This window comes from Cyrtonyx montezumae, unplaced genomic scaffold, assembly GCF_038088225.1.
Source record: "Cyrtonyx montezumae isolate F1298 unplaced genomic scaffold, pur_monq_1.0 scaffold_3, whole genome shotgun sequence".
Lineage (NCBI taxonomy): Eukaryota > Metazoa > Chordata > Aves > Galliformes > Odontophoridae > Cyrtonyx > Cyrtonyx montezumae.
In genome coordinates this window covers 109,932,748-109,957,707 of record NW_027072034.1, presented here as the reverse complement: position 1 = coordinate 109,957,707, position 24,960 = coordinate 109,932,748, and the positions used below count along the sequence as shown (strand labels likewise).

The following is a 24,960-nucleotide window of genomic DNA, read 5'->3' as shown; positions in this document are numbered from 1 at the left end:
AAGAACAGGATAGCAAATTTGATCGCTAAGTTTGAAATTGCTAGAACTTTAATAGAACTATTACTTTCTTCATAATCAATTTTCAAAAAGCCATACAGCTTAGCATAACAAAGCTATACAGATAATCTCTTGTATTACATGGTTTAAAATCCATGTGATTACCAGCCAATAAGCTCTAATAGCATTTCCTTAAATTAAGATTTTCCAATGGAACCCTTTTGACAGATTTTTTCTGGATCAGAGGCAGAAAACTGCTCATATCAAATGGTCAAACAGAAGTCAGATAAGTAAATAGGTATTTACCTTCACTTTGGGTTTAGGTGCCAGAATCACTTTCTTCTTTGCCCTAAAGCAGAGGAGATGAACGTGTCAGAAGACAGAAAGGCAAACAGTTTTAGTACCACGCTGATTATATTTCAGTAAACTAAGAGGATGACCACTGGGCTCCAGCTTTTTTAATAAAGCATTCTTGAAATAGAAAATTTCTAAAAACATACTTGGAAAGAACAAGCATACCTTTAAACTACTGTTGTCATCTTCATATGCAAGTTAAATGCAAAATTCACTGGATTACTGATATAGCCTGATGTATATCAACTTAAGAGATCTGTTTTGTAATTTTTCAATTCAGGGCATTTCAGCCCTTCACAATCTTAAAGCACTGATAAAACAAACTTCTATCTAAATGATAATCACCTCTAAAGGTCAAGAGTTATATAATTACACTTTATTTTGCTGTGTTTCTTTTTCTCCCCACCAAAGAAGGACTACACTTTACACTTCCTATTTATACTTCAAACTTCAAAACCAGTTTTTTCTCCTCCAAGTGTTTAATTGCTTGTCTACTGTGAAATAGTTAAGATATATTTTCATTGTTGCAGCAAGCCATTTAACGAGCTCTCAGTTTTGTCTTTTTTTTTTTTTTGCAGTGCAAATGAACCAGTGACACCAGTGGCAGCTCCACACGCAAAGACAGTACTGAGGACTATCACTTGCCTGCATCAACATTTCATGGTGAGTCTAATTTCTATTTCCTCAAAGGGATTAACAGATTAACACTTCACAGCTCTTATTACTCTAAGCATTACTTGTAGGTGGGCTCTGACTCAGTTTTGCCATTATATAGAAAATATACAATGTTAATCTATCACAAGAGTTACAGTTTGGGTGGTATTCAAAGCCATAATTGGTTATTTTAGCTCTTACTGAATGAGGACAACTCATAGCATTGTCTGTAAATACTGAAAGTAAATTTTCACTAAGATAAAAAATCTACTGTGTTTACAAAGATTTATGAGGAGAAAAGCAGGAAGTACTGGATTCAATATGCTATGCTATCTAAATTTTGTTGTGCAGATTGCTTCGGAATAATTTAAGGAAAAGGTGCTAGCCCACAAATACCCACATAAGTTATTCTGCCACTTCAAAACCAAGTTATAATATTCTAATGATACTGTATTTTAGGCATAAGTCTAAATAAAGCAATCAAACATTTATGAACATTATAAATGTCTTCAAAACAAATCCCAAAATATCTTCCTTCTCTCCCCAAAAAGAGCTGCACAAAGAGATATTATGTACTGAAGCTGCCAATGAGCTGTCAATACTCACGGAGCAGAAGTGAGATGATTGTGAACACTCCGGCTTTCTTTAAAAAGCATCCTGCAAGAGTAGTGAGAAAAGAAATGAAAGATGATTCCATAGAGACAGTCAGAATATGACCAGCTAACACTCAAGCACATTTGAATTTTCAGATAAATCCTTTATTATCTGTTTCCAAAGCAGCTTGTTAGTAGATTTTATCTCCCCTGCTATCAAAATTCAGTTGCAGGCAGCCATAAAGAATGCTAAATAAAAAAGTGGTTATGACTTACAAAGTCAGTGTCCAAGCAGAAGTGTACATAATGGGGCACTACCTCCTCCCTCCATCAGGAAGGAAGAAAAGTTTTGACTCCTCTGTCCTCAAAGGCTAGCAGACTATTTCAAATATCAAATTAAGGTTTAAATTCTTCTCATTGCATGTTCACACACATCACAGGTTTAAGTTTTGTATTTGCTGTTTTTGGTTTTTGGTTTTGTTTCAATATAGAAAGAAGTCAAAACACAAGACAATCTTCTATCTAGTCTTCAATATTTTGTACTGGCTATTGTGTACCATTCCTGTGACTTCAGCTACACTGCACTTACTCTCATATTACCACAGAGACAGTGATACAGCTTCATGAAAGGCTAGAGTTGTGATAATCTCAACATCATATGTGGTTTTATTCTCATGTGATTGACAACTGCTCTGGGAAGTGAGGACAATTCCTCACCTGTACCTATACTTGCATACTACTTAAATGCAGCTGTAAACAGTTACTGAAAACTCATTCTTCATCTTTTACCTTTCAATTCTTCTACCTGCTTTCAGGTAGAGGAACTAAAGTAGACAGTTTTCCTACCTAATGCCATCACATTATCACTAACAATGCAAACAGATGTCTAAACAAGAGCTTTTCACCACTGAAAACACCCTGTAGAGCTGCAGGAGTTATGAACAATCCAAGTATCCACAAATCTCATGCAAATCGGGGAAGTCAATGCCTTCTTGCCATTGTACAGTTCCAATGGCTCATTTTTCAGATTCAGTTTTCACATTTCATTTACCATGCCAGCCTCCAAATTTGCATAACACTACAGGTGAAGAACATCAGGAAATAAAAGTAACATTCCTCATTACAAGTTCAATGTTTCACTGATACATCCAGTTTCTCCGGAGTATTTCCTCTTATGCTTCCTGCCTGCTGCCTTGACTGCTGCTTCACCTTTTTCATTTTGGGGCATGTGAGACACTAGTAATTTGTAGCATCATCCTTAAAGATTCAAGACAAAGTTTAACTGCCACTGGAACAGAAGTCAAAGATCCAGGATAAAGAAAGGCAACAAGAACATGCTTGGAAAACTTGCCCATTAGATACTTATACTTAGCTATAACAACTGATGAGAGAGGCCAGTACAACACTGCATCTCTGACATGATTTCAAGTATGCTGTTTGACCTGTGAGAAATAAGAGTGCTGCAAATCTACTTGCAAGACCATCCCTTGCAAGACAAAACTCCAGGAATTCCAAGAAAGATTTCCTGTTCTTTTTGTTTCCTTTAAGCATGCATGTATTTATGTTACAGGTATTTTTAATAGGACACTGAATCAGCACACAGCCCATTTATGAAGGAATCAGTTATACCATCATGGAATCACCAAAGTTGAAAAGACCTCCAAGACCATCCAAGTCCTACTGTCCACCTATCATCAACATATCCCACTAAATTATGTCCCTCAGAGTACAACATCTAAATGTTTCATGAACACCTGCAGGGTCAGTGACTCCACCACCCACCTGGGCAGCCTGTTCCAGTGCCTGACCACACTTCAGAGAAGAAGTTTTTCCTAATATCCAACATAACCTCCCCTGGTGCAACTTGAGACCACTTCTTTTAGTCCTATTGCTAGTTACATGGAAGAGGCTGATCCCCACTTCGCCACAACCTCCCTTCAGGTAGCTGTAGAGAGTGATAAGGTCTCCCCTGAGCCTCCTCTTCTCGTGTCTGAACAAACCCTGTTCCCTCAGCCACTCCCCATCAGACTTGTGCTCCAGACCCCTCACCAGCTTTGTCATCTTTCTCTGAACATGTCTAGGGCCTCCATGTCTTTCTTGCAGTGAGGGGCCCAGAACTGAACACAGTACTCAAGGTGTGGCTTTACCAGGGCTGAGTACAGAGGGATGATCACTTCCCAGCTCCTGCTGGCTACACTATTTCTGATACAACCCATTGGCTGCCTTGGCCACCTGGGCACACTGCTGGTCACGTTCAGACAAGCACTGATCGATACCCTCGTGTGTGTTTCCACCACACAGTCTTCCAGCCACTGTCCCAAGCCTGCAGCATTGCCTGGGGTTGTTGCAGCCAAAGTGCAAGACCCAGCACTTGGTTTTGCTTAACTTCATCCCACTGACCTCAGCCCAGCTACCCAGTTCAATCCCCTCATCCAGATCATCAATAAAGACAAAACAGGACAGGCCTTAGTACCGACCCCATGGGAACATCACACGTGACCAGGCACCAGCTGAATTTAACACCATTCACCACCACACTCTGGGCCTGGCCATCCAGCCAGTACTTTATCCAGTAAAGAGGGTACCTCAACCAAGCCAGGAGCTGTCAGCTTCTCCAGGAAAATACTGTGGGAGACAGTGTCAAAAGCTTTGCTGAAGTCTAGGTAGACTACATCAACATTATGTGAAAAGGCTCTAAAGTCCTTAAGGATAAAAATAATTTCTTTAATCAATATCAGTAAAAAAAAGTCTAACTGGGCAGAATATGGAAGTTGAACACATAGAAAAACAGTGTGACGAAGCAATGCCATAGTTGCAACACACAACAACAAATGAACACAGCGCAGTTTGAAGTGTAAGGGTCATCTGAACGTGATCCTGGGCTCTAGTCAGTACAATCTGAGCAGGAGAGCTGGCAAATGAGCACCAGAAGTCCCTTCTAACCTCAGCCATTTCATGAAGACACTTTGGATTTTAAAAGGTAAAAGCCATGCTGTATGGATATATGTGTACACATAAGGACAACAACACACATTATACACACACTTATTTAAAGCTTATCAGAAGCCACTGCACCTTTGCATACGCACTGGACACACCACACACATCCTTGTTTGGCTTTTTTTTTCCAGAGCCACTAGAATAAAAGCAGCCATTTTGCTTTCACTGTCAAATGACAACATCCAACTTTCTGATGGAAGTACTGAAAGCAATGATATGATCTGTTCCAATTCTAACCATTGAGCTTAATACATTTTAACAAGATAGGTGACATTTGTGCTTTGAGGCCAATGCAGTTCAGTCACCGTCTGTGGCATTTAAGCAGCAAGATAAAAATTTCAAATAATAGAAAGTAGTTTTTGAGAATTAAGATTTTATCATTATAATCAAAGTAGGGAACATACATACAATGACTGAAAACAAGAAGTAGTATCTCCTTTGGACATCAATCAGAATCACAAAGATAATATGCAAATTACATTTAGATATAAAAATCAATGACTTAAAGGTAAAACTTAAAATATGCTTGGGTCAAGTTCTTCCAGGGTTCAAAGCAATCTCTCACTGCGAATACAGGAAAAACAGTATGTAAACACAATAATTACAGCATTCAAACAGCACAGTTGGTAAATGAACTCTTGCTGGTCAGCAGAAAGGCATGTTAAGGCAACTGTGTTTTCTGTTGTTTTTGTTTGTATAGAAGGGGTGGTAGCTTATTTGTTTTATTACTGAAACCACTTTCACAGTTGGTTTAAAACCTGATGAAACTTTACAGCACACTTATCCCATGGATAGGACAGAGCCATTTATGGCTTTCAAATAAACAGTTCTGACATGCGTCACTGTATTCTGGGATGACCTCATACTATCATCTGACAACTTCACTACCACCACCAGTGACCTCTCTGTATCTTGTCTTGATCTAAACCAAGATTTCACATCTCAACTACTTCAATAAAATCTCCAAAACAGATGACTTCTCACCAGTATATTTACCAGCAAATTTAGCATACAAAGCTAAACGCGTGAGCAGTAATAAAACACCTGTATTCCAAAGAATGTAAAATTTCATTTGTTCCTTTCAGCCGTACTTAACAAGCAGCTTACTGCACCCTCACTTTCTACAATGAAAAATCTATGAAACACCCAAGTAGTTTTCACAACTGAAAACTGATTTTTAGCTGGTTTGACTGATTTGCAACTAAAGTACTCCTCAGTAAATCTGTTAGGATTGTTCTATTACGTAGCTTTTAAAACTAGGTCACAATTTGAGGTAAGGCTGTCCTCTGCAGTGAGGGATTCTAAAGGAAAGAACTTAGGTGTATTTGCTTCTCCCACTTCAAAATGCTTGAGAACTCTGTTGAATTTGTGTTCCACAGTAACTGCTATTGCTCTCATTTAATTTTTATCCCTTAGCGTAGTTGTTCCCTCAAGTCAGTAGGGATCAATAAATAGGTATATTTTCAATTGCATCATGACAAAGCATTCCAATCACATACAAGAAATAACAGCACAATAACTTAAGTGTCTTCTAAAAATCTGATGTTGAAATTCCAACTTAAGAAGTTTATGTAACACCACTTTAATCAAACTGCTTAAAACATATAGGCAACACTGCTTTTTTCTATAATTTTACATCATGGGTAAAGCTCCCCAAACAGTTACTCTTTTCTCTCTCAACATTTCCCCCCCAAAAAGGGGGCATCAGGGCCTACAAACTTAAGCAAATACAGTCTCCACAGATGACAAAAGTAAAGAGATCTCCAAGAGGAAAATGAGGATTTAGAAGATTTAGAAATGAAGTTTCTATTTTTTCTCTGCATGCCTGAGAGAAACAACAGAAACTTCATTTCTAAAGAAACTTTCATCCTTTTAAAATATTCCTGTTCCACTGACTGAAAATTTTGAAGTTTTAAAAATATCCATTTGAGTTAAATTCATCACAACAAATAAGGTTCATAAGGTTCATGAAACAACATCAAAAAGAATAGATATAAAAATCTTACCTTGCCTGCATCCAGCCTTTAGGCCAAAGTGGTTTCACTTCTGTTTCCATAAAGGTTTTGAGGTAATCTTCAGCAGACTGACTTCTGTTTGGCTCTAGCTCATAGCATCCTAGCTTGATCTTGACAAGATTACACAACAAAGATCTGCAGAGCAGAATAATACAATGGAAGTATTGAAGTATTGAAAGAAACCAATTTTTTCAAAAACTCAGCAGAAATAGACAGAGATGGAAGCACTGATACTGTATAGCTGTTGTTCATTGGCAAGTAATTTTTTTTCCATAGAAAGAACTAACTTCAGTTTAAAAAAACTGACCATCACACAAGCTGCTACTACAAATGGTATGATCTGTCGCTGTTCTCCTGTTTTCAGCAGACCATATAGCTCATTTCTTTTATCATCACTTCGTAATTAGTTTTACATCTTCATTGTTATCTCATAACTGAAAAAAACTTATCAGTTTGCTCACAATGATTGCAATCTCACTTAAGATACATAATGTCTGAAAGTATGCAAAATCCATTCTATGCCGAATTATTATTTCAACCGAACACTTTCTGACATTAATGTTGTCTTTAAAGATATAGAAGTAGACACAGCTAAGTAACATCAACTCTTCTGAGCTTCATGAAATAGAAGATTAAAATACTCATCTTCAAGCACATATTCCTTCAGGTATCCTGGTTAAACCACAACACCAGATCAGCTAGAGTTATATTTATACATGTAAAGCAGCATGAATAATATACAATGTATCTGTAAAATTGTACAGTATGCATAATGTATTCCAAGAAACTAACTTCCTCACTGTCATAATGTATCATGGATAAAAAGTTCAATAGCCCCTTTTAATAATATTTATACCTGTTAAAAAAATCAATTTAGAACTTGCAAATACAAAATAAGAGGGATCTGTCTGCTTTAAAGTCTATCATTCTTCAAATAATCTAATTTTTCAGTAAAAGCTACTCTGGGAAACAGAATGGAGAATTCAGCGTTTCAGATGAGAGTGTAGTGTTCTGGAGGGACAACAGAATTTGTGTTTTAACCTAACAGGATGGGTTTAGATTCATGCATTCTGGATGCTGGCTTTCCCAAGGACTAGGATGCTTGCCAAACCAGCACACCCCATTTTGGTTCTCTATTCTATTGTGGCCCAAGTTTTCCTGCCCACTCAGTGACAGCTTTTTGTGACATCCCCAGAACAGTGTGAAGCAGGTGCAACTCCACTTACAGCTCTGTTCTTTGCTTCAAAAAGCCCATGGTTCTGTGTCCAGAAAAACACTCCTCTATTTGGATGAAGTACATGAGCAAGCAGCAAAAAATGAGTTGGGCATGGGATGATCTTGCCTTTCAAGTTGAAGAAAAGCATGTCTACAGTATAGCATTTTAGCTTGCTTATTTGGCCTCCTAACATTCCCCGAAATTTCTAAGAAGATGTACTTCTGATAACATTTATTAAACAATACAGAGTGTGTAACAACACACTCTGCCAAGACTTTTACATGAAAACAGGGAAAAATCTCGGTGGAAAATTTAGTTTCTCACCTCACTGTGTCATCCCAATGAAACTTCTTCCTGGGCCCCACAACCCTCTTTCCAGGTTTCTCATCATCATCTTCCTCTGATCCATTTTTCTCTCGCTCATCTTCTGTTTGCAACCTACATTTAAAATAATTGTTTTCTTTATAGATGTACAACATAAAATATTTCATTGGAGAAGTATTGTTTTAGGTATTAAGTTAAAAAAGAAAAAAAGACCTGTCTTTACACTCTAGTTATAGCCTCCCTGAAAGGGTAAAGTTTGTCTGCCCTTCCTCATTGCCTCACAATCCTCAAAGACAAGTGAAGAAGACAGACTGTATGGATGTCGCCAAGGATGTTTAATGTAGTGCTTTCTCCTCAGAAATGCAAAGATGCTGATCAATCTGCTAATGCTTCTCTGAGTCTAAAGCACTAAACTATGAGGGAAACAACTGCAATATAAAAGGACAGAAGCATCATGAATCTGAGCATATGCTCCTATTTCTTCTTCATTAGTCCAGCATGTTGCGTACGTCTAGCCTCTCTCTCTCTCAGTTTACAATTTCTTTCTCTCACCATCAATTTCATTCAGTCAATAGAATGTCTTTCTGAAGTCACTGAAACAATATCATATTCTTTGTACAACTCAACTAGAGCTCAATATTTTGCTAAGCTCAGAGAATGAAGGACATGAAGACATGTTTCCAGGTGAACTCTAAAATGTGAGCACGCAGATCCCAGAAATACCTACTTGGCATTCTTAGCTAGATTACGGGCCTGACAATCCTCTTGATATTTGCATAACTGTTCAGGCATGACATTACTGACAGCTAGTTTCAACTTCTGCAGTGGTTCTCTCAAGCGGTCATCCTGTGAAAAAAGGAACACCAAATTAGTCCTATTAGCTGCAATATAAAAATAACTGTAGATAATTTCTCTGAAATTATTTCTCCCTGACTCCCACTAGGCTATACTGTTGCACGGAACAGGATTCAAGCATCACGTAGAAAGTACTGCTGCAGGCAATAGTTAGTACTGGAAATATTAATACATGCACTTGAAATTTCTCATACAATTAATGTAGTCTTGAGACCAGAAATGATGAAAGATAGTCACAAGGAAACAAGTCATGAAACATCCCAAAACATTATAATGATCTCATTTAATAATCCTTCCTAATCAAAATATGGAAGAAAACCTCAGGGAAAAAGCAAAACGATTTAACTGATGAATATTTTTATATTTTTCAATAAATATATGATGAATGAAGTCTCCAAACACTCTGTAGTATAAAAATATCTTTGGTAATAATCAAACTCTATATATTTGATTTCCTGTGTATTAGATTATCACTAGAAGTACATTTTTTTAATGTACCTCAAAGACAAGGATTCTAAAATAAGTCTCTAGATACCAAGAACTCCAAAAATTAAATTGAAATGACACTACATACTTCCTTACATTTTAAATTCTCTTCCAAATCTTGGAACCACACCTTAGTTGGAAAAAGATGATCTTCCAACTCAAACCATCCTACAATTCTATGATGTGACTTTGTGTTATCAGCCCTAACTGTTTTCTGAGAAGAAATAGAATACTACATGCTATTAATGCTTAATATATAGAAATAGCTATTGAAACTGATTTCCTACTCAGCAGGTTCCAAGCTCTCTGCACTCACACCCTCAGATCCTCTGCAAGATTTGAGTCCTGACTCTCATCTGAAGAATTGGGTCAGGACACTTCAGATCACAGAAACCCTTTTTTAATTCAAGAGAAACACATACTTTTTAAGAAAGCTGCAAAGGAAGCAAAGTGCTTGTATAACTTAAAAGCAGCATACATGCACAAATAATACAGGCTGGTCAACTATAATCCATATACCCTTTTTTGGCTTTTTTTTCCTGGCACAAAAATGAATGCAATAGTAATTTTCAGCCTGTCATAACCATGGTAATTATGGCTCTCTATTTCCCTTACTTTTTATCTACTCTGTAGAACTATCCAGCTTTCAACACCAAAGCATTTCATTCTCAAAATGAAGTCTGAAAAGCTTAAAACATTATGCTGATCTAGCAATTGATATGGAATCTTTTGCTTCACTCGAGACAATTGCTGTTGCTCTACTCTTCTGCATTCTATCCTTACTATCACATATTGAGTCACACTGGAGCTACTCTCCCCCCCGTTACCTGGACATTGAGGTGTAACTTCTTCAGGCGCTTTATCAGTGTGTCCTTATTGCATGGCACAAAAGCCTCAAGATGAGAGTACACTCCATTGCGGATGGCAGGATTTATCTCCTGTAACTGTAGCTCAATACTGACAAACAAACAAGAGACAGCCAACCAGTGAGGCACTCCAAGATGAAGATGACAACTGAACAAAAACCTAAGGGAGCTTTGTATGCATAACATTTTAGCTATGCATACTTAAAATAGCAGCCTGGGACATATTTTCAGATCTGTTATGCTAACTTTTTAGATAAAAAGTCTTAATGGTAATAAACCATTCAAAAAAAGACTTTCAGATGCATACTTCCCCAGCAACGCTGAATGCTGCTATCCAAATTTTATTTACTCCTGCTGTTTCACATCAATATTGGTAATATTTTGGTTGCTGGTCTTATAGAGATTACTTTTTATTTCTTAATATCACTAAAGACATAGAACTCTGCATGTTAAATGCTTAGCTGAGGGATTACGGAATAAGAAGAGTCAGCATTTTTCCTCATGAAAGCTAAAGGTGTTTTGATTTATGAAGATGTGAGACAGCAAGAAATAATGGCAAATTGGTTGAATTTCACACATGAAGTTAACGACACAGTGCACTACAAAACACTTCACATAGGAGAAAGACAGACAGATAGTCATGACAAGAATTGTATTCGTATATGAATCTCTTTACCTAATTACTAGCTTAGACTGATCTACCCTCATTGACTATTGAGCTTGTTCCAACAAAGCCCTTAATAATACTTCCTCTTCTGTACTTTTCCTTTCACCCCATTTCCAAAAAGGAAAGGTTGCACAGATAAGCACTTACTCCAGCAGAATATTATTCATGTCTTGTGTGAAAAACTTCTTCCTGCCTTCTTCATCAAACATCTTGGCAGCCTGAAAATACAGCAAAAAAAAAAAAAAATATTCAGAAGTTCACAGAGGTCATTTTAATCCCAACATTTGTAGCACTACTTTTACAGCTATATCATACTCCTACTTTTTAGTGAAGAGCATTGCTTAGAAGAAAAAAACCCTCTATACTTAACTACTTAGAAAAGGTAAAGACTACTATCATATTCAAATAACAACTCTTTGTTCCACTGCTCAAAATCACTATTTAAAATCTGCCTGGATGTTAATGTACTAGTTTTTTCAATAACCTTAAAAGCACACCAGGAGTTCTGTTTTATTATCTCAGTAGTTCTGATGGCTTTAAAAAGAGAAGCATTGCTTGATGTTCTTACCTGTATGACTCTTCAACGCACCACCATCCACAAAGTATGAAAGACTAAGCTTCATTCTCTGTTATGTACCTTGCCTAGTTACAGTTCTCTAGCCTTTCTTGGATCCATTCTCAACCCTTCAGAGTAATTTCTACAATGGAACTGTGTATGCTAGAGGAATGTCTCATCCCCCTTTTTCTGGTGCTGTTGAGCACTGTCTCCAACTTTAGACATGGGGCATGAAATCTGGAAAATCTTCCACACTAACTCTTCTGTATTTTTGTCTAGGAAGGAATTAAAAAAAGCAAGATAACTTGTGCATTTCCTCTTTTTTTTTTTTTAGAAGTTTTTTCCTAGTCTCTCAGGAATGTCTGTGTAGGATTCCTTTATCCTTGTTTCCTTCACCTAGATTCTTATCGTCCATGAACTGTGGCAGCTTCTATGAAAAAGCCAAGTCAATTCCTGCACAACAACAACAAAAATCAGTATAATCTCTCTCTACTCTCCCACCACTCTAGAGACCTATTCAAGTCAAGAAAAAAAAAAATAAAACAACGCTTACTATCTTGACACATTCTAGCAATGGGACCTGTGAGTGAATATCTGAAGAGGCTGAAAAAGTATATCCTTACTGTGATTGATGCATGCAAGTGCGTTATCATCATACTGTCTGACAAGCACTGTAGGCAGTCAACATGCTATGTGGCTGAACAGACAAAAAGGCTCTCTCTAATTTGTCTTTAAAGAATTTTAGTTAGCAACTTCTGACAACATAGATCAATACTATAAATAAATACAAGTGTTAGCTTGACAGAAGTCCTTCATTACTATTAAATACTTACTGTTTTTCCTCTCTGTAACTGAATCACATATGTGGGAAAGCAGTATTTTCTGAGATTGTGTACTCTATACTGCATAGTAAAATAGGAGTCTCCTACTCCATCAGAAAATGTAGACAACTGTCTCGAATCATTTACATTTCAGTCATGAACATATACTGTACGTTTTCTAGTTCCTGTAAGGACTGCACTCTGCTCACTACCTCCTACTGTAAAGTCATCTGCTGAGGGGATGGCACTATCTGTTTTAAGATTACTGAAGCAGTTGCTCTGCTAAAAAATAAGAAAAGTAATAAATTTTTACAAGTGATAACATACCAACAAGACAAGTTTGCAAGTCTCAGATCCAGTATCTTTAAGAACAATTAACACAAGGGTTATTACCTTTTAGTTTATATAAAGTGGAAGGAAAGATGTTTTGACTTTCCAGTCCCAGGGAGATCTTAAAGCCAATTTCATCATTATGTTATCATACTTAATAGTGCTTCTGGTCTTTGAAGAGGATGAAATTGGCAGATTCAAGAAACACTGCTATCACCCATCGGGATTTTTTGTTCCACAGATGGACTATCTTGTCAGTTACCATCACAATAGAAAAAAGGCATTTCACTATCCTCCTGCTTTGTGTGCAATACTGTCCTCTGCCAAGTAATTACAGTAATTCAGAATTACACTATTAGGGAACTAGATAACATTCATTTATAGAAGGAGATCAGGAACCTTTCATTGTATATAGTCAGTGGTTTTCTAATTTTTTAAAATCTCTTATCATAATTCAATCACGGAACATAGCTTACCTTACTTTGCATTAAAGAGCACTAAAGCTGTGAATCTAATAAACGTCCAGAAAAAACTAGATAGGAACTATTTTTTTTTTACTCATCTGTCACTGATATCATGTCAGTTGATAGCAATTAGCAGAAGTTAAGAAGTTGCAGTCCAAGTCAATGCAGTCTAGTTCTTCCCCAAGTCTGCATGTAGAACTGCTCTGCTCAGCCACTACCAAACTTCCAGAAAACACAATCACAGGTAGAAGACTGTAGAATTAACATTAATTCAATGGCTCTTGGAAAACCTTTCTTCCAGTTGGGTGGGGCTTTTGAGGTAAGCGGCATGAATTTGGGGCTGGCAGCAAACACTGCCTTGAAGTTGGCCTAACGCAGTTCTACTGCTGTTTTGCTAAAACCTTTTTGTAAAATTAACCAGAAATTCTGAAGGCACACAATCATCTCACTCACTTTAGTGACAATTAAACCCCTATCTGTATTTAGCTATGGACATTAATTAAGAATACTCTAAAATGTTTACATGCAGCTAAGATTGAGTAATGATAACTTATGTTTAAGTAATAGCAAAGCAAGCTCCGCTGCTAACTGAAACTGCAGGTTTTTTTATAGTTAAACTAGTACTCTTACTCTTGAGTAAGGAAAAGCTGACTTTATTCTGAGTAAAGAAAAGCTGCACAAGTAAGATCAGAATCTGAACAATCAAATAACAATTTTCTTCTCCACATTCACAGAACATCCACAACAAAAACTAAGAGTATATAATACCTTAACAGCTCTGAGCCCTTTCAGTACACTATAGGGATGTTTTCAAGCTGGGAACTTATTTTTTGAGACTCCACTGCAACCTTCCAGAAGAAACCATTCAATTCCCACTCCTCCACCCCCACATTTTAAACTGGCAAGTTCATGTTATTTGTGTTACAAAGGCACAATTCCAGACTTGCATTAGATCATAAACTGCAATATTATTTCAGGCTTCCTGTTTCAAACTAGGTGAGGAAGCATCAATTTATAAATATTAATAATTTAAGTAACTACTTCAAATCAAAATTAACAGTGATATTCCTTATGCAATTAAACATTAGTTTGTTGAACACATTAAGACTTAGTAGAAAACCTTCTCTCCACTCAGAAACAAACACCATCTCAACTACAGATCTGCATCATCTCTATGCCCATTTTTATCTGACTATAAATACAACCACTAATATTAATTCTACATTTTTAGCATTTCAACCAGCAATGCAAGGAAGACAACTCAGATCCTAATTATTCTTCCTTGTTTTCTCAGACTCTTCACTGCAAGTCGTCACTACTGAGTTCATACTTACTGTTCGAAGATCTCCAATGCGCTTTTCAAGTAGCATAGGCAGACCTTCTGGGAGGGCAGGCACCTGCTTGGGTGTCATGACCTGAGAGGCGTAGGTTGCATGAGTGACATTTCCATTTTCTCCTGACAGCTCAGATACTGGGCTGCCATCAGAAGTGCCATCAAGCAACTTGTCAAAGTCAATGTCTCCCAGCATCTCCAGGGCACTTTCAGTTTCTTGCAGGAGATCACGTTCGTTTGTGCTACCAAAAATGGAGAGGACAGGATCGCTGATCCTAAGATTCAAGTCAGAGATATCATTTCCTGCACTGAGAGAAGAAGAAGGAATTTTACAAGGGGTAGAGGTTACAAGAGTCACTGGAGGTTTTGGACTAGGTTCCTTCTTCCTCATGGCTTCCTTCTCCTTTTGAAATTTACGGATCATGGCAGCCAGAGAGAGCGAATCTTTATAAAATTTCTTTTTCTTCTTTTCAGACTTGTGTGAATTTAAGGCCATTACTCTGTAGAAAAAAGAAATAAATTAGAACATCATGTGACTTTGGTTACCAAAGGTGACTAAGGCCTTGAAAAATACAGGAATTTAGTACTACACAAAAAATTAACAGAGGGAGGCAAATGCTTCCATCTTCAGACTCTTCTACCAACTATCTCAATCAGGGGTGATTGTCATATGATTCCACGATCTTCAACTGAAGGTTTTCTTTCTTTAAGCTATGTTATGTTTACTTCAAGAAAAAGTTCGTTTACTCTACATTTCTGAACTTGGAGATAGGTTGGACTTAAGGTTAGATTGATGCTGCTAAAACACAAGCTTGTCTGTCAGACTCCAGAACAATAGCAGGTTACTTAAAGTTCAGGCACACCTTTTATGCTTAAAAAATTCACCACACTAACTATTTTTATTTGGAGGCTCAAAATCTACATGCCACACAAACTGAATGTTTATCCCCTAGTTCTTGTCCCTGATAAAAAAAACAAAATTAACAGGTTTTCAATGCCAACTGAATATCTATATAAGACAGTGTTCACTCAAGGACAGTTTTCCTGAAAACAATTAAAAACCCTATCACCTTAAAAGGCTATCATCCTTCCATGCTAGCCTCAAAACAGAGGGAAGTAAACTCAATTATTCTACATATTTCTCACTAATTTTTGTAATGTATACAGTTCCCAGAACAGAAATCTAGGGATAAGAAGTTATTTTTCATTAGAAGGTGGGAAAGATGTAATTCTTACTGTTAGAAGACTCTGGGTAGAATAGCATTATCAATCATGATTCACAGACTCAATTTCTATGTTTTCCATACTCGATCTTTCCTTGAATGTTTCCTCCTTCTCATCCCCCAGATTTTGAAAGTTATTCAAAATCTGTATTCTATATATAGGATGCTTACGCCAAATAAGAAGCATCCCAGATCAAAATCCATATGCTATCAAATACGAATTAACAACACAAAATTCTAAACAGCTCTGATAATCTCACTATTGCATGCAATCTCAGAAACAAACTTCATATACAATTCAACACTTTCTTTAAAGGAATAAGCATACCCCAACTGCTTAGGAACTTTCATTTTCCGAGGCTTCTTCTCCTTTTCCGTCCCTTCATCTTTCCGCTTGCGCTTCTTCATTCCACGATCTTCACTTTCTTTTACCTTTGCTATCTACAAAACAAATTAAATACAGGACAAAGATTCTTCCATCCAAATGATTTTTACAGCAAGAAAGATCTTATTTTCCTTGCACTTTCCAGTTTGGAGACAGACAAAATACCTTGATGTGCATGAAGGCAAACAGTACAACTGGATTCATAGCAGCAATACCAGTTACTGATAATTCTCCAACATTACTTCTCTGTACTATAGGCAGACTGTCACATAGCCTCTCTGAGTAGCAGCCACCTTGGGAGACTAAATTCTCTATTCTTTTGCTACCATATTTGCATTGCTAAGTACAGTGCAATATGGTACTGAGTATTTTTTTGGCTTATTCAGATCACTGGTCTCTCCTCCAAACTTTTCCAGCTTACTTTCTGATGCTGGGTAAGAAAGCAGAATGGTGTGTCGGGGGGGGGGGGGGAAGGTGGGGGTGAAAAAGACATTCATACAGTGCTGTCGTTATGCAGCAACAGTCAAGACACTGCTGTTTTATCAGCACAGTGATAAGTTACAAATACAAATCACAGCACCATAAGGGCTGTTATGAAAAAATTTAAGTACAGTACACTTTTTGCAAAACATGCAACATACATGCATCTTCTAATATAGCTATTTCTATGTTGTGAATTTACCAGGCATTTTCTTTTAACTAGTATTCTGAGTATCAAGAACATTTCAAATCTTATTTTCTGCAGAATTACAAAAGCAATGTTGAAGAAATTATATTTTCACCATAGGGAATAAAATTCTTATAAAATTAATTAGTTCTCTGTCACTTAAGATGGATGGACACAACTTGTATGCCTACCTAAACAGGTGACTAGTCTTCCAAGACTGGACAGCCTGTGGACATCCTGACTTATTTCTTAAGTGCTTATGCAATAGGCACAAAACAGAGACTGCAGTAAAGCAGTACCGTGTATCATTCTGCTTTCGATCTCTTCATGAGAGGCATTTAAGCATATCAAATCTTTTTCAGTGTCCATCTATTTCAGTGCACACTGTACAAAAATCATAATTAGTATCACTCACTTTAGGTGGCCTATGCTTTTTGTCCTCTGCAAAGTCATCATCCTCTGAGTCAGATGCCTGGCGGAACTGCAGTGTACCAGTGTTGATATAAAACCCTCCGTATTTGGTTGTCAGGGATGCAGGAACCAATTCATCGTACTGGACAAGAAAAAAAAGTTTTTATCACCATCGCTTAATAAAATGTATATGCAGTTATTTACCATTCCCTGTACATAAACAACTATACAGAATTACAGACACTGCCTGCTGGCATAAATCAGGATAGTAATACCACTGAAAAACTTACTGGACACGTAACAGAATATTCATATCACAGAATCACCTTTGTACTTGCAATTTAATGCCTTGTTCTTGGAAGAAAAGATTACAACATTAAAAAAAGAAATATCTCGCTTCTGAAGGAAGTTAAGATGGGCATAGAGGCCTTTTCTCCCTTAAGGAAGAAAATTTCCAATTTTCTATCTCTGGTGGCATGCTACCTTATGCTAGAAGCTAAATCTTATATTACATAAGCTATAAGGACAATAACATACCACCTTGCTACAAGCAGTTTCATCGTTTACAAGTTGTTTTTATCCTTGCAATAGGTAAGCACATTGTGAACTAATTGTTTTTTGTCTAAAACAGCCTCTCATGCACCAGCAACATCATCCATTTAAAACGTATTTCATAAAAATATTGTCTCTACTGATTTTGCATTGTAAGCTTCATATTTTCACTGACTATCCTTCAATTTTATCAGAGAAGGCATAGTTCAAACTAACAACGTTTTCTAACAATGCTTTCTGTTACTCATACATTTATAACAGGCCCTTTAGCTATCTGTAAGTGATAACTACAAAGTTATTTCCAGAGCTCATTTCTTACATGTTTTCAAAAAAGATAGCAATCTGAACCACCACCACTCTGCAAAGGAAGAAGTCTAAACTATTTCAGAATTTTACAAAACTGAATACCGTCATACCCAGGAAATAGAACTGAAACAATAGACATACTTGTATTTGTAAAACAAGCATAAAGAACTTTCCATGAAACAAAGCGTATAATCCAGAAACAGCCACAGCAATGCTCATCTTCTTCCTGATTAGTTTTCATTAATACAGGACTCTGCAGTGCACTGGGCATGCTCTAACTGTTCTAACAAACTTTCAATTAATTAACAACTCTACTCACAGTAGCTGCTCAAAAAACACCAGTTTTTCTTACTGTTCATTTGCTATAATTGCTATGACATGTTCCCCAAAGTATTTTCAAAAACTTGTTAATTTCTATGAACTATCTTGTTACAACAAATACTGAAAAGAATCTAAGGTGGTAAGCTTAATCAACAACAAATAGAAGCAACAGCTTGTTTAGAGGCATGAAACCAGAACACCTACTGTGTGTTAGGAAGTACCAAAAAGATACAACATTTTAATGACTGAGAATTGGTTTCTTTCTTTCCAAAGGGAAGGGTGTCTTGACACATCTTAGAGGTTTGTACTCCGGTAGAGGAAAAAGTCTACTCTGAGTTACAGCTGCAAGCAATCAATGTTTACTAGCAAGACCAAATGATTAGGAACTAAATAGGACACTTAAAAAAGAAACAAGATGTTTACTACTTTGAATAGTGAGCCAGCAGGCCTTTCATTGAACATCTGCTAAGAGATGATACATGCCAGAACTCAACAGGTAGAAAAAATAACTAGGTAAGTATACACATTTTTAACTGCCACATGGGTAACTGGAGATCTGAGATCACTCACAGGAAGAGAACACACATAGGACAATGCAGAGTCAGTTACCATGTTAGTCCATTCACCCTGCACAGATTCAACACATTCTGAAGATACAACTAGAGATACAGTTTAAAAACTATAAAGTTTGCACCACCAAAAGCATGAAGACAGATTATATCCGTAAGAGGAAAACACTTAACAAGCACTTAGATCAGTAAGTTGCATGGAACAGCCTGAACTTGAAATATACATGGATTTGATCTGAGTAAGTGGTTATAAATTTCAATGAGTCATTGTCTTTATCTTCTTGGAATGGAAGGCTTAACATGCAGTACAGGAATACAAAAATAAAGCAAAATAAAATAAAAGCAGTGACAGGATCTATGAAATACTCTGAGATCATATTAAAGACTACTGTAAGAAAGCAAGAGATTATTAAATAGACAAATTGAAAGCAAAGTGATTTAGTTGTGGACATGTCGTTCAACTTAAAAGATCAGGACAAACAGGCAAAGCAAACTGAAGAGTGGAGGCTGGGTAAAATCTTCAGCGAAGCCTGATGTTTTTCCACAAGCCCTCAGAACCAACTTCATTAAGTACAAGGAGATGAAAGGGAAAGAAAATAAATGATTATCCACAGTAGTTAACAGACAGAGCAGGCATTTCCCTTTTGAGCTGAGAGGGCATGAACTGAATTTGGTGAGGTTAGGGCCATATGGGATCAAAACAGAAGCACAGAGTAGTTGCCAAGTTTGGAGGAAAAAGTTCACAGTTAAAGCTGAGACTATTATTATAAAAAGTAAAGAACAAGTAAAGGGAAACACAGAGAAGACTTGGCTGCAGAGCAGTAAAGGAAGCCCTAGAGAACATAAAGTAACAATTAAAGACAGGCCACAAGTGAGAAAACCACAAAACGCAGCAGATGATTAGTATGACCAACATGATACACGGTCCAAAGCCATGAAAACAAGTTGTACAGAGATGAACAGACTTTCATACAGTCAGCAGCAAACAATGTCAGCAAGATGGGGGAAGTGCAGCTGATCAGTTAAAGTTTCAACAGCCTCCTCCAAGGACTATGAATTTAGTTTGACTCTCAAAGACCTTTTCAACATTCAGTCCTCCCTAATCATTGACAGTTTCCCTTTTCCCCATCAAAATTTGATTTCTTGTCAGACTACTGAAAAAGGTACAAATATGAGTTCTACAAATTACAGTGTAGTGTCTTACATCCTGTGATGTGACCTCACTGTTGACTAGTGCTCTAATTCAACATAAAACTGCATAAGATTGAGATACTGGCAACAGCTGGGTTTAGCTTAGTTTTGGACTTTCTCTAGGACATAAAAAGGCATACAACTCTTGCACCTTCTGACGAAATCTTTTCAAGATTTTTGCTTTGCAGTAGCCTTTTCTGTGTATGAAAACAGAGCTCTTATCTAATTCTATCATTCAAGTAAATTGGTTAAACTCCTTTACAATGCTCTCATCTTCCTTACACCTTCAAAGACTGAGAATTAGAATTGTCAGATATATAAACAGACGGAATTCCAGAGTCTCCTGTGAACAGAGGTTTGTCTCACATTGGATTATGGAGAGACTGCAAAGACTGAGACAGTCTTAAAAATACATCAATACGTAAGTTTTGAACTTCTATTTTATTTTCAACTACTGTCCTTGACAATAACTGCAGCGTTATTGTTCTAGTTTAGTTTCCACAGGAAAGGTAATCTAAACGTTGCTTTTAAAATAGATTAACCAGTTTAAGTAAGTTAACCTGTTTCTTCTTCATTCTTATACCAATAAGAACTGCAAAATTATATGGATTATAACCAATTCAGTTCTAAAATCCAAACCCACACTACAAATCTTCTTCACCTCTGTGTTCAGATATTCTGGTTCCAATTCTGCTTGTTCAGTTCTTGGCCAGAAAACAAGCTATATTGTAGAAGTACACACACCAAGAGGCTTTTCATACTTCTGTATTAACTCCTAGAAATGAGATATGCTGTAAATACCTACAAGTGTTTAAAAATATATAACCCAATACTATTTGCTGTGAAACTAGCTTTATTTGGATAAAAACAGGTAGACACCATTTTTGTTCCTTGTTCAGTGCATTTCTGAGATGGCTTCAGCCAGGTGCAGTGGGAAGCAGAAAGATTATTCAGTGAGTCCATGATTAACAGCAAAGTCAAGTTACTCAAGTTACATTGAATCTGCTTGCTTCAACTGAATGAACTGAGTATCAATACAGTTACCTAAACCAAGATTCTTCATGCAAATACTTTTTAAAAAACTTTCAATTCTTAAAGATATGAAGAAATATTCTTTGGCTCTGACATCCTTTAAGGATGCTTTTAGACAAAGACCAGAGTGACCTTTTCAGAAAACATCAATAATAAAAATCACAGAACGGCTTTGGTCGAAAGGGGCTTTAAAGATGATCTAGTTCCTACCCCCCTGCTGTGGACAGAGTGCACAATATTATCCCAAATAAGGTTGAGAGTAAACAATCTACTATTCTTCTAATCCAAGATTACATAGAAAACAAAGCAGAAAGCCTTCAAATGCTAAAGGATCTACTTTCACAATGCACAGGTAAGTTTTGTGGTGCCTTTCATTTAGGTAGGTTGCTCTGAAAGTAATGCCTCCTACTTATTTCCATGAAAACAGTACTATTTGACAGAGAAAATTCTCAACTACAAAACTGTATTTTTCAACAGAGGCACCACCATTTCACTAGTGATGACCAAAAGTCTGCATGCCTTGCTTACAAAAATAAGCATGGCCATCTGAAACATGGCTTGTTTTTTACTTCGCTGTCACCACAGCTTAAACATACCACCCACTACCCTGCTGGGATCATTCCCACTGTCTGGTCTCCATAAATGTTCAGCAAGCATCAGTGAATATAAATTTTCTGCATGCAGGAATTCAATGACACACCTTTACTTCCATGCCAGACACCATTTTGTCCTACTGCTACCATCTGTCACATGGCAACAGAACATAACAAAACACTGTCAGGATGTACTACCAACACCCTCTTCCAACGCATCATGAGCCAACATAATAAAATAGGAGGCATTACTCTCAGAGCAGCATTTGTATTTCAGCTTAAGTTATAAAGCATATGACTACTCATTTGACTACTGTTATTTGTTCAACTCATTGCTTTTGGAGATTGTGCTCTGATACACACTGTGTAATTAATGTAGTAAAATTTGAACTGTATTTTTAATGTAGTTTTTAGTCCTTTAAGCTTTCATGTTTCAGAACAACACTATTGAAAAAAAAGTTACATCCTTTTTCATTCATTTAACATGAACTGCAGACACTCATGACACCTCAGACAAATGTTCTTAACCAAGACCCTGACTTTGACCAGCTAAAAGCCCCTTTATGTTGCAGTAATAACTATGTCTGAATATTTTTAGAAAACACTTAAATTCCTTGTGTTACTTGTGTATTTCTCTACTCACAAAGACTAGTTGACCCCAGGCTACCCCTCCAGTGGCTCTGACTACTTTGAAAAGTGACTTTGTACTTTCCAAAAAATGAAGATTGAGGGGAAAAAAAGTGAAAAAATATAATATATAATAACTCTATAGTATATAGCTTCATATAATATTATCAATATTACCAATATCTATTTCTTGTTACAGAAGCCTTGACACAACAGTTTAAGCAATAATACTACAAAGGACAAATATATATGTATTTTTTTTAAGTACTTGAGAAGTTGTTTGAGCTTTCTGTTTCTCAACTGTCACTAAAGTCTTGAAATGAACAGTCTTAAAATATCTGATTTAAACAAAAGTCATCATGTGAGATTAAAAAAACTACTTATTTATTCCTTCCTAAAAATTTATATTATATTTTTGCAGAAAAAGCATTTTAACAAACATCAGATTGCTTCTGTACATTCCACTAAATTCATCTAGCCATAATGAAACTTGCACTGTTAGACTGCTCTGTATTGTACTGGGCTTATACAGGAAGTTTTTGGTATCAGGGAGACTGCAGTGTGGCCTCTGTGAGAGGCCCCAGTTTAGATAAGAGCCAGCTCCACACAGCTCCAAGAGGGACCAGCTGCTGGCCAGAGCTAAGACACTGAACAACACTTGGCAGTGCTGGCAACACGGTATTTAAGAAAGGGCCGAAGTTGCTGTAAGGAAGAAGGTGGAGAGAAGAGTGAAAAAAAATGCAGAAGGGAATAATCCCACAGACACCAAGGTCAGTGAAGAAGGGCAGGAGGTGCACCAGGCAGATTTCCATGCAACCCATGAAGGAGCCTGCTGTGCAGCAGCAGATGGGTCCTGAAGGAGGCCACAGTCCACAGAGAGCCTCCACAGAAGCAGACCCTGGGCTAGAGCTCAGCCCATGGAGAGGAACCCACAGTGGATCTGCCACCAAGGGGGACCCACAATGGAGCAGTGCACTCCTGAAGGCTGGGCCCCATGGTACAAGGCCACAATGGAACAGTCCTTGAAAAGCTGCAGCTCGTGGGAAGGCAACCCACACTGGATCAGTTTCAGAAGGATGGCATCCCACAGAAAGATGCTCCTACATGGAGCAGAGGCAGAATGAGCATGAAGAAATGGCGACAACAAAGCATTATTACAGACAGAGCATAACCCCCATCTCCCTGAGCCCCTCTGGGAGGTACAAGGTAGGTGAATGGAAAAGTATTTCTATCTTGCTTTTAGTTCTTACTATTCTAGACTGCTATTAATCGGCAATAAATCCTCCTCACGTTGAGCCTGCTTTGTCTGTGACAACTTGTAACGAATCTCCCTGTTCTTACCAAAACAGACAAGATCTGCTGAGGAAGGAGAGTGAGAGCAGCTATGCAATACTTGGCTACCTACCGGCATTAAACCAGTGTAGTATATAGTTTAAACACAACTGTTCCGCATGTGGAACAGTATTTGCTTTATTTGTTTGGTACTCTGCTTTACAACCTTATTTATCTTGGATGGAGAAGGGGCACAAAAGCAAAGAAAAACTTAGTAACTGAGATTTGCCCCTGAATTCATTAGAATGCACATGACATATCGGCTGCCAGCCAACAGATCTACCCTTAAGACACCTGGGAAGCATACAAAATCTTTTATTAAAGGTGACACCATGCACTGGTCCCCAACCACTGGGCAAAGTGACAGTGAACAAGGAAGACAGGCCAGTTATAACAAATCTATATCCAAAGAAACAGCTAGAAGGCGAATATCTTAAAAATAAAAAAATGAAAAACTTCAAAGCACACTCATATATTTGGAGAAGATGAAGTTACAGAAGCTTAAGGGCAGCTTTTTCCACCTGAAAAATACAGCAAAAATGTTGATCTTATTAAGGTATGTTTAATAATGGGTCCTAGGCAACATTTTTCCTGTTCAATTTTTCCTATAGCATTAGCAGGTTAATAGTTAAGCCTTGAGTGTCCTGAGGTGCTGACCATCAATCAACACCTCCATTGCACTTGGCATTTACGTTGTTTCAATTCCTGTCAGTTGGGTTACAGGGCATCACTGTTTCAAGACAACTTAAATTGCTTACATATTTCTAGGTAGGTAGTTCTCCCCTCTGTCTTCACCTGTCCAACACAGGAAGGTGCTAGGTGGTCTTTGTTTTTGGACATGTGGGTCTAAGTAGGAGGTAGTAGTATACCTGTTCACTAAACACCATGTCTTTCTTCAGATTCCCATTCTACATGGCATAGCATAAAATTCAGAGCACCTCACGGACCTTCCATGCATATAAAGCATATGCTCTCAGGAAGGCATGCAACTGACTAAATGTTCCATCAGAAAAACAAGGAGACCAACAGGCTCATGTACAAGCGCATGCAGGAAGAACAGGGAAATCAAAAACATACAAGAATGCCATTCTACAGATAACGTATTCTGGTAATTTACACTACAGCAATACTCATTTTAGACACTGAAGCAGTGGAAAAACTCAGGAGGAACACCTTTCCTTGCAGGTTATACTTCTGCAGCTGTAGTGAAGTATTTAAAC

The 24,960-nt window shown here is 37.3% G+C and overlaps 1 protein-coding gene across 1 annotated transcript in view; it reads right to left on the bottom strand.

The window, feature by feature from the left end:
* The window catches only part of UBN2 (ubinuclein 2), a 46,035-nt gene that overhangs the window by 8,184 nt on the left and 12,891 nt on the right, over positions 1-24,960 (bottom strand). Inside the window, exons 4-13 of the mRNA XM_065742809.1 lie at positions 17,222-17,359; positions 16,083-16,195; positions 14,533-15,031; positions 11,175-11,245; positions 10,322-10,451; positions 8,881-8,999; positions 8,154-8,267; positions 6,605-6,748; positions 1,612-1,662; positions 304-346 (exon numbers count right to left, since the gene is read on the bottom strand). Coding sequence (XP_065598881.1) covers positions 304-346; positions 1,612-1,662; positions 6,605-6,748; positions 8,154-8,267; positions 8,881-8,999; positions 10,322-10,451; positions 11,175-11,245; positions 14,533-15,031; positions 16,083-16,195; positions 17,222-17,359 — 1,422 coding nt within the window. The remainder of the gene's footprint in view (positions 1-303; positions 347-1,611; positions 1,663-6,604; positions 6,749-8,153; positions 8,268-8,880; positions 9,000-10,321; positions 10,452-11,174; positions 11,246-14,532; positions 15,032-16,082; positions 16,196-17,221; positions 17,360-24,960) is intronic.